Source organism: Electrophorus electricus, chromosome 7 (assembly GCF_041902795.1).
Source record: "Electrophorus electricus isolate QZ-2024a chromosome 7, ASM4190279v1, whole genome shotgun sequence".
NCBI lineage: Eukaryota > Metazoa > Chordata > Actinopteri > Gymnotiformes > Gymnotidae > Electrophorus > Electrophorus electricus.
This window is the reverse complement of record NC_137503.1, coordinates 5536404-5547500: the sequence shown is the minus strand read 5'-3', so window position 1 is coordinate 5547500 and position 11097 is coordinate 5536404. Positions and strand designations below refer to the sequence as shown.

At 38.8% G+C, this 11097-nt stretch overlaps 1 protein-coding gene across 1 annotated transcript in view; it reads left to right on the top strand.

The window, feature by feature from the left end:
* The window catches only part of adcyap1r1b (adenylate cyclase activating polypeptide 1b (pituitary) receptor type I), a 32577-nt gene that overhangs the window by 9012 nt on the left and 12468 nt on the right, over positions 1-11097 (top strand). The window contains exons 3-5 of the mRNA XM_027024099.3: positions 3478-3577; positions 6437-6547; positions 7650-7750. Of these exons, the coding sequence (XP_026879900.1) occupies positions 3478-3577; positions 6437-6547; positions 7650-7750 (312 nt within the window). The remainder of the gene's footprint in view (positions 1-3477; positions 3578-6436; positions 6548-7649; positions 7751-11097) is intronic.

Below are 11097 nucleotides of genomic sequence, written 5' to 3'. Positions count from 1 at the left end.
AATCCATGTGTACAGGCATTGCAATCACTGTTTTTGATTGACAGCAGAGTTATGCATACACATTTGGAAGAACCATTGCAACCATTTCTGCCGCAAATTATACTGTACATTTGGCTAAGGCATTTACTCACTAGCTTTTACTTGCTTGCTAATTTTCAAAGACTCAAAGAGGGTGAGAAAGCAGGAACACTGTGTGTGTGGGAGGGAAATCAGCTTCCTGAGTTCTGAGTGTAAAGCTTACATAAGCTTTACACAACATAAGAGAGGGAAAAGGGATCAATTATGGTGAAATAAATGATTAATTTACTAGACTTTGGAATGGTACTCAATGGGCCGACTTTTTATATGTAGATATAAAGGGCACATTTAACCTGATTACAAAAGAAATGACAGATTTAGGTTCTCTGTTTTGTTTTTTTCCACTAAAGTATTCTGCTGCAGAAAGTAGGAACTGTGTATAAAAGTTCAGCAATGAGCATGACTACAGAATTCACCTGAAACCTCCCTGACTTAATTTTGCAAATCTGACCTCAGCAGAAGACTGTTTAGGAACACTTGTATAACAGTGTGGAATGAAACGAGACAGAGATTTGGATACAAAAGCCAGAAGGAATGCAAACCAAAAGTCAAAACAAGTCAGAACGGACATACAGTACCAGGGCAGAAGCAAAACTGAGCAAAACATACCATCTACAAACTATAATAATCAATAACAAAGCTAACAAGCACAGGACGTCAATACAGGGCTTCACCAGGGACAAGTAGAAACAGGTGAGAGTAACCAGGGAGGTGAAAACAGGGAAAAACCAAAACAAAGAAGCACATAGAAATGCATCACCATGGGAACCACAATGCTTGGGAGGGCAAAACCATGACAATATAAAAGGCTAATATTAGATAATATAAGATAGAATAGAAGTCATAAATAATAGTGTGTTATAGCATTTGTACAATAGGCAGCCAAATGTATACAACAAATGTACAAAATGGAGAGAAGCTTGTTTTGAAGCTAAGAAACCAGAGAGCACTAATGTTAGATTATGATAATGTTAGGTAGGAATATGTAGTGGATGGCATCAAAAACATTAGCACACATATTTCTTAGGAGATTTACTGGAGGATCATGAATGGCATAGCTGGCCACGAGAGATGCATCCTATTGCAAGGACCCAAGCTTGTGATGCCATAGCCATCAATGCCACGAGATCCCAGCTTGGCCTGCCCTCTGGGTGGGAAAGGCACTGTGTTATGGCACTGGTTTCACCTCTCAGGGAAGCACATGCTCACCTTTCCTCTCCTAAACTGGTTGGCATTATATGACAGGGGAAACTCATTCAGTGGGTTGGAATTTGCTATGACTAAGACTGGGGAAATAAAAGAACATAAAAAAGATTTATGGTCAGATGTAATGGCGTGTATTGCTCTGAAACACCATATTTCTGCGCAGGATGTGCTTATTGCTTTTCTTCCTAATGATAGGTATTTTTAGAGGTATTTTTAGCTCTCTGGGACATAGACCCTCACTGTAATTTGGATACAGGTGCTCTGTTACTGTTACATCTATATTTTATTATTACACTGTCATTTATAATCTACAGTGTAATCCAGTGTTCCACCAGGCAGCCAAATGTCTTTTGAGGGGCACATACCAGCCAGAGTTGATTATAATGTTAGATTCCAAGGTGCTTTGGTTCGGTTATTAGATTGTTGAATAGAAAGCTGTTTATGTAGGCGCCATTAGTGGCAAGGCTCTCTTGACTTTTTTATTTAAGGAATTTAAATGTCATGTCATTCATGTAAAACTGTTTTCATTGATACATGTTTTAATGTCACTATATATTTTTATGTTTAACCTTTTAAGTTGTAATAAAACTGCGATATGGTTGATTATGAATGCATTGTACTGTATAAACGTCTTCTATCTGATGCACAGAAAACAGTAACAAATATATTTTGGTAATTTATAGATTTTGTTGTTTAAAATTTTTAGGGAAAATGTTTCTCAGAACAACGTAAAAGAGAGAGAGAGAGCTAGAGAGACAGACCTGTGTGCTCTAATGATGTGTAAACATTAATCTGAAGAGCTCTAATTTGAGGGAAATATTTCCTGTTGTGACACCCCTCAACAATTTTCTCAAAAAACTACCTGCTGCTTAGCAACATGAATGCTATAATTACTAAAGACTGTGCATGTGTATGTGTTGTTTGTATTCATGTGTACAATTGTCATTCGTTTTTGTATTCATTTTTATCATTTTCTCCAATTTCCACAAACTCTTTCTTACTCTCATGTATTCTTTCTCGCTCAATCACTCATTCACACACACACACACACACACACACACACACACACACACACACACACACACACACACACACACACACACACACACGCACATATATACACACACACACATATATACACACACACACACACACACACACACACACACACACACACACACACACACACACAATTGCGCAGGCACACATGCACTCTGTGATAATGCACTGAAACTATATATGAATATGTAAATATAATAACTATATAGGAATACATATAAACTATAAATGAATGTATGACTGATGACTTTAGCTCTACCTCTTAGTAACCCTCTGATAAATGGGTTACCTTATTAGTAAGTCACTGATAAATATGGCACAATCTGACACATGCTTATTTCATTTAAATGTCCTTTTAAAAATAGTAATGAATGAATGAAGCAGGGTTGTTTCTGGTCTCAAAGTCATTTTATAACTTTACACCTACGATACTTAAACTTTATATCGCTTTATAATTAAAATCGGAATGAAAATCTGAATTGTGCTATGTTGGCCAAGTATGTTTCCACAAACAGGGAATTTGTCTTTGGTTGCACAATAGATCTCATTGCACTGCAGAATTTGCAATCCTAAAATATCTATTCCTAAATTTGACTTATGGGAGGCTTATGGGAAGAGTTTGAATGGGCCTTTTCCACGGTTTTAGGGCTGAACAGTTTTTCTCTGCTCCTCTTCATAGTTTTGGTACACTACTCATGAAGACTGGGAAGGTTCACATCTATGGTCTTTTATGCTGTGCATAGAGCTTGCTGTGCAGACTTTAAATGGAAAGGCTCACAAAACATTTGACAGTTCTGAGAGCTTGTCATGCCGCCTCTTATGTAACTCTGATGTAGACGCTGCTAGCACAAGCAATAGCAGTGAACAATGTGTGGCTTGTTTGCATTTGTGACAAATAATGTGGGACACCAGCAGTGTGATTTCTTCTTAAAGTATTTGGAGTAAAGCGGTCGACTGTTGGATTTCTGTGTGGCTATATGAAAATGGGTTTATATCAGCAGTGTAGGTTTCATTTCAACTTTGGAAGGGACACTGATTACACCACCCAACCTAACACATTATATAAGTAGTGTGACCAGGAATTATTGGGGGGGACGACATATGTCTATGACTTGTATATTCTGTATCTTTCAGATATTGTGCATGCACCCAGACTGTGTCATGCAGCTAGAAAAAGAGAAATGCATGGAGCGGAAGGCCATGGACAACCTTGGCAGCAGTAACCCTGAATATGGTAAGAAGTATGTGTGTGGTTGAGTGGATGGGTGCAAATCATCCACACACACACACACACACACACACACACACACATGCGCGCACACACACACACACACATGCGCGCACACACACACACACACACACACACATGCGCGCACACACACACATCTATCTCTTGACAGATAGATAGATATATAGATACATAGATAGATTAATAAAATTCTTTCTTAGGTAGAGGATTCTGCACTGTACGTTTATTATTACTTGGGGGCATGTTCTACTAATATAGTATAGCATTATTTTCAGTTTTGAGTCAAACATTTAATAATCTGTGAAATAATCATATTTACTGTATATTTTAATTTGATTTGCAGCTATAACTTGCAGTGAATTGTTAAGCCTTTACAGCTGGGAATGATCTACTAGGATACTACGTTAAAAACAGTTTAGGATGTCTAACTGGAGCGAGTCCTCCCTGAAGAACTGCAAAGACGCACACATTGTGCCCACATCTCTTTTAGAATTCGCTCTGACGCCCCTGCACTGCTGTCAGTTTGTGACTAGAACATAATCCCCTGGGAAGTCAAGATCACTTTGGGTAATGAAATGCTGATGGTCTGAATTGACAGCAATTCCATCAAAGAGACAGACTCAAGGGATAATAGAGAGGGCACTGCCCTCAGAGAGAAAAGCAAGGCTAGTGTGTTAGTGTGTTCTGGACCAAATGTGTGTGTTTTCTGAACCAGCTAGAGTTATTCAATTGTGTCTGCCTTTATGGAAACCAGGATGTGAGACAGTTGCATCTAACCTGCAACTAGATTAAAAAAAAGATGTCTGTGGAAGATTTTGGAACAAAAGATACAATTATGAATTATAATCATGCATCTGTCTTGCCTCCTCGATTAACTAACACAGCTTTCCAGAAAGAAGACAGAATTTGAGAAATCTTGATCAGAGATAGTGTCATTTGGGACTGACTAAATATTTCAGTATTGTGCACTCAACACTCTTTGCATGTCCATGAGATTTAGCTGTCATACTGTCACAGCATTTATACAACGACTTCATGGTTATATTAAAATGTGTGTTTGAAGGGGAAAATGTGGAGACTGTGTAGTGTAGGCATGGTAACAGGCTACTGATAGATTATACAGGACACAAAATGTCATAAACCATAAATGTTTTCCAGAACAAGCAGTGGTGATTAGCCAGATGGCTGCATGATCTTTTTATCTTTTTCAGATAAAGGATGGTGAAGTTCCACATTTGCCTGCAAAAATTATGCCTCTGTTACTCAATAATTTGAATATGGGAAGACAAATTGGAAAGACATTGATTAAGGGATACTATCAGACTCTACTATGGCCATATAGACAATTGAAAAGAAGTACCTTAACTGACAGACAGAAAGAGAGGACAAGACCGTTCATGGCAGTTCATGGCAGTTCATGACAAATCATTTAGATGCAGTGTTGAATTTATCCTTAAGTTCATTTCATGTCATTTTAACGTATGACCATTTCATGTGATGACGTTCATTTTGCCAAAAAGGCTGATGTAAGATGGTGAGACATCTGCATGGCTATGTATATGCTCCCTGTTTCCATTTTAGCAATGGTTGTTTTAGAGTGCCTGAAACAGAAAGAACCTAAGGTGGTGTCTTTGGTGCTAAGATGACTATTTGTGCCTTCCAGTAGTATAAGCTGCAATATAAGTAAATGCACGGATGAATTGTACTAGACTACTTGCTGGGAAAATAAATGTTATGAAAATAATCTAAATTGGCCAGTGTTAATAGCTGTTTTTGGGCAATCATACCTTCACATGTTGTTTCCTCATAGGTCTACTGCACTTTGAATCTTACCTTCCTGACCTGGCATAGACTGTATGTTTCAGAGTACTGATTATCCTAGACATTGATGATGAGATTACAGACATTATCGCAGCCTTGATTGGCAGTCTAAGAAGTGATGCATGAAACTCTTAATGGTCATGTAACTGAAAAAGGTTGAGATATCTGTGTGAAACCAAATTGTTAGAAAGAGGTCTTATGAAAAGCGTGTGTGTTTGTGTGAGAGAGAGACAGAGGAAAAGAGAGAAAGGTGGTAGAAGGAGAGTTTGGCTAAGTCTATAACCCAGAAAATATGCAGTAATTCAGCAAGGACACTTTTGGAGGTCTTTTTCTTAGGTTTTGATGGAGAAATGTAAAAATATAAACACTTTATCCTACTGTCATGTATTCTGTCAAACAGCCTATATATCTTATAAATACTGAGCATGAGCTCATTCATTATAAGGCCTCTTTCAAAAAGAGATGGTGCCAGATGGAGAGTTATTTCTGTAACTTGCCACTTACCCACATCTTCACTGTAAAGTAAAGTAAGTCTGTCAAACAGCAAAACTAAATATAACTCAAACTGGGTTATTCAACTCTCAGGTGCCACAAATACCCCAATATAAGCTAGTGGAGAAACATTGTCTGTGGACCACAATTGTTTCTGACAGTGACACTTTTTTTAAACAGTATACTCCCAGAATAAAAGCAGGATTTATATCATCCACAGAACTGGGGTCTGAATTTTTATCTGGTTCAGTGTTTCAGAAGTCACATTTACTCATGTGTAGGTGTAATAGTGTCTGTCTATGACTTAGTAGTGATGTCTCGTATTTGTTTAAGTTTAGTAGTATCTCGGTGTTTAGTAGTGACGTCATGTGCCTGGGTTAAGATGTCATATCTTTGTGTTTAGTAGTCTTGTCATATGTTTTTGGGTTTATAGTGACGTTGTATGTCTGTTTGGTTTTAGTAGTTATGCCATTTGGGTGTTTTGGCATAGAAATTAATTCTGTGGGTATTTTTTAATTTTTGCTTCTACAGTGTGCCAGTGGATGTGGGATAACCTGACGTGCTGGCAACCAGCTAAAATGGGTGATGTGGTATGGATGCCATGCCCTGAGCTATTTGAGGTCATGAGTGAGGAGTATGATGGTGAGTCTATACTATCTATCACCTTATCAGTTGTGATGTCAGCAAAAATTTGTATCATTTAATATGAGTGAGAGGCATATTGGATTCTGCAGGAATGAGATTATAAGAAGATGTACAAACACACTACCTGACCAACACTAGCAATGACCGTTTATAGCTTTTCATACAAGTTGGATTGTGCAAATTCTTAAATATTTTCAATTATATTTTTCAAATTTCATTATTTTCAAATTCATCTATTCAAAATATGTGGCCTGTTTTGTAGTTTATTTTCTTTTGTCACGGGCGCAAAACATGCAGACAAAAAGAAAGAAACAGAAGCAAACATGACGCCACATTAATGGCCAACATCAAAACCAAAACCGACTTAACTAATACAACACGACCCAATAGCCTCAGAGTGGTGTGGCTGCTGCCGTCCAACACACACCACCTGAGGGAGATGTGGACAAACATAAAACAAGTGGCAAGGTAAACACAGGAATTACACAGACAAACATCCACGTGTGCGACCGGTTGCTGGTAGATGTCAGCAGGGGGAAGGGTGGTGCTGTGACAATTCTCTTTTGGGATATACAGTTTTATTACAGGTGTAGATATTATTTGTTAATTATATTTACTATTGAATCTAAGAATATGGCTACTATAATGAGACTTATATAGGGGTGGGGTGTCACCATCAGGCACCAATACTGGAATTAAAGAACTCTCCTTTCCTGAGTTAAGCAGTATCAAGCTATTCCATCTCGATCATCAATGCTGAACTGTCTCCTGATCTCTCCCTTTCTATTGCACTGTTGTAAACACATATCTCTGCAAGTATCTTCTGAAACCCCTCCTAAAACTACCACAGAACAAGTACCACTGCATTCTGAAACGATCTCAGACGTAGCTAAAGGCATATTTCAGACTATATGGCCAAGGGGATCAGCTTGGTTTGTCAGACTGCATCCTGTATGCCACTCTGGGCACTCCTAAATAAAGCAACATTCTGAATCCAGTGTGGTCTTCTCTCTTCAACTGACACAAAAAGAAGAAACCACTATAATAGTAACTAGCCTTTGTGTGACAACATAACTCCTCACTGCGCTCTTTGTTGTAGAGTTTGCAAAGGTGAGTCGGAACTGCACGGAAGAGGGCTGGTCAGAGATGTTCCCCCATTATGTGGATGTGTGTCCTATTGATGACAACAGAACCAGTATGGTAAGCACTCTAACATACTGTAAGCATTTATTCAACAGTGTGCTTTATGGGACTGGATATAGTATGGGATGTAGTAAAGTGTGTACTTTGCAAAACTGTGACCCAGATAGTTTACTGGCATAAACAGCCTTGTAGGTTTGGAGTGCACCCACAGCTAGCTTGTAGAAATTCTAACTTAAACCTTATTGTGTCATTGCACTATGGATTCCCATATAAAACTTAAGGACTGGAGAATGCTAACTCCATCAGGAACAGTGACAAAACACTACTCTTCTTTGTGGACTTATTGCCATTGTTTGAGTTGTTGTACATAGTACAGCAAAGTGTTTTACTTTTACAGTCACTGTTACATGCTTAGGTTTGCTACCCAAGCCTGTGGTTCATCTGAGGAGAGAACCCATTGGCTCTCAAGTGGCTGAGGGGGCTAAGCACTAGCCTTATCACTGGGTGATCGCTGGCTCCATCCCTGGTGATGCCAGATGCATCCCTGGTTGGGAGTCCAAGAGAGCATCATTGGTCGTGCTCCCTGGATGGCTTGGATGACTTCCCCCATGGCACCAACCAACCGGGGTGTCTGCTTGCTGGTGGTTGGTGCTCTTCTCCAAATTTGTTGAACTGATGTTATGCTAGTGGCAGCTTGTAAAGATGTGGTGGCCGGCTACATGTATATCAGAGGAAGCACATGAAAGTCTTCAGCCTCCTGACTTGGTGGCGTTGTAACTCACAAAAAAGAATAGTACCCATTACACATCATCACTTCTTTTTTTTTTTTTTTTTTTTTTTTTTTTACAAAGAACCCTAGAAACATATGAACAAAATGATAACTTGTCATTTTGAAGTTAGGTTAGGTTTTTAGGTTAATGTCTATTGGCTTAGTCAGTCTTAAATGCTAGAGAACATGGCTATGTTGATAATATATTTCTCAAAAACCTAGTTAATTTTTCCGATGCTAAATGTAGCTGCTGCCCTTTACCATGTCTATTACTGCTCACTCCCTGACCACTGCTGACAATATGATGACCCTTTCTATTTCTAGATTTTAACCACATTTTAAATTTTTTACCCTATTTTTTTCTCGGTTTAGTTCTGGCTTGGTCCCATCTGCTAGCTCGGTCTCCCCTGTCTTTTCATTTTATGCAGGCTTGGATTCCTGGTCCCAGATGGCATCACTAGGATTCCAAGTCTCCACGTCTCCATTCTTAGCACAATATTAATACAGCTGTAGTAGTGGCATGGGTGTGAAATTGCTTCAGCTTTCTAAGGCGCCAGGCACCACTGCTGGAGTTTTTAGCGTTTCCGCTGTCACTGCTGGGTGTCACCTCCGCCCAGAAACCTGCACCTATTGTCCTGTGGCCAGAAAATGATAGCTGAACAATTTGAAACAGGGAGTGGAGGTTAACAGCTTCCTGTGGCTTTCTCCAATGGAAAACCCATCAGGACAGAGAGGAGAGAAAACACTGTGCATTTGATCACATAGTGTTTTAATATTCAACTTTTATATTCAGTACATTTCATATATTTGAGGCTCTTATTGAAATTTGTCAGTTTAACAGTGACAAGATAATTTCCATTGTTTCTCTAACTAAAATTCTTTCAAATTTTTTTGCTAATGGCATGCATATTGGATATTATATATTGGATATTATTATATATGGCTTACGTATTACTGTTTCCAATTTTTTTTGATCGCCAAAACGCATTTTTTTTAAATGATGCTCCATTTCCTAAAACTGATTGTGTGCATCTTCACAAACTCTCTACTCAAAACCATGTAATCTTACATCTAAAACAAACTTTGTCTTCAGACGTCACACAAAAGCTATCAAATACACGCATGCACACACTGGTGAGATCAATTCAAAACACTACTGTAAAAACCTACAGTCAGTAATAACACTTATGATTTCCTACCAGAACAGTCACTTTACATGATGAACACAATATAAAAACACAAGGTGTGTACAAATTCAAAACTTTGAATTCAATGCATTGTAAAGTGAAATTGAGTAGAGGTGTATGATATATCTGCTGATAATATTCTGGTTCCGATAAGAACAATTTTTGATTATCGATTCAATATTGAAATTTTGGCTCATTATTACAACCTGTTTTGCTGATTAATCATTAAGCAAAGTATCTGATATTGTTGACTGCTTAGCGTTGCAGTTATGTTTTCTTATATATTCACAAATGCAAGGCATAGAATGGCACTTAACAAGTTAGAAAGGTTAGAAACATAAGAAAGACACATAAGATAAGAAACACAAGAACAAAAATCACATTTATTTTGCGACAGAATGCCGCCTCTGGTCTGGGTGAGGCCAGAGATTCCCATCGGTGTCACAGGGATTATTAGCGCTAGCCAGGCAGAGGGGAACAAATCCTTGCATGCCATATCCTCCCAGCCCCAGCCCCTTCCCGGCTGAGCCTCAACCATAATATCTAAACAAGTCCCCTCCATAGACAGGAGGAGGTGACCACAGATGTAGGCGTCTTGTTCATAGGCTGTTATTTTGAAGATCATCTTCACTCAATCATAGCTAGACATCAGACTGGGAAGGCCTGTTGGAGCCCAGGAAAATGCAGCAGATAGTGTGAACAATGGCAGTGCATCCATAAGCAGGCCAGCGCAGTCTGATTCTTTCTTAAACAGACATATAATATTTTGGAGCTGGATACACAATGTGGCAGGATGTGCTGACACCAGATGCTGTCTATGACCAAACAGAAACAGGAAATAACGATAAGCTACTGCATTTTAAACATGTGCTTAATGAACAACTGAATTTGTTAAAAACTAACCATACCTCAATTAAATACACAAGTGTGGGTATGTAAAGTAAACTGAAACCTGGAGGGGTATTTTATGAAGTTACCGGTAGATGCTTAGCTTAGGCATAGCATGGCAGCAAGCTAATATAACCAATTACTGAAGCATTACTTCACTCAGTATAATAAATTAATTATTGCTTACATGGTATAATTCTTACTACACACAAACACACGAACACATATCACATGGAATAATTAGTCCATCAGCTTCCGGAAGCTGTACCATCTTTCTCAGCGTGCCCTGCCTCACTCCGATTCAGTCTGGGTGGAAACTGCTGCCGAATCCTCAGCCTTCGTAACAAAGACCTTCTGCAGTCATGCCGAAATAACTTCTCTATGAGGTTTAGGAATAGAGAATATGCAGGTAGAAAGATGGTGCTGAATTTTAGGTCATTTGTGAACTAGCCACGCACTAGAGCAGCCCAGTGGAAACTGACCTTTTCCCAAATGACAACATAGCATAACATAGCACACTCTGGTTGGCGTTGCTCCCTCTGGTCTAGTTGGCATACACG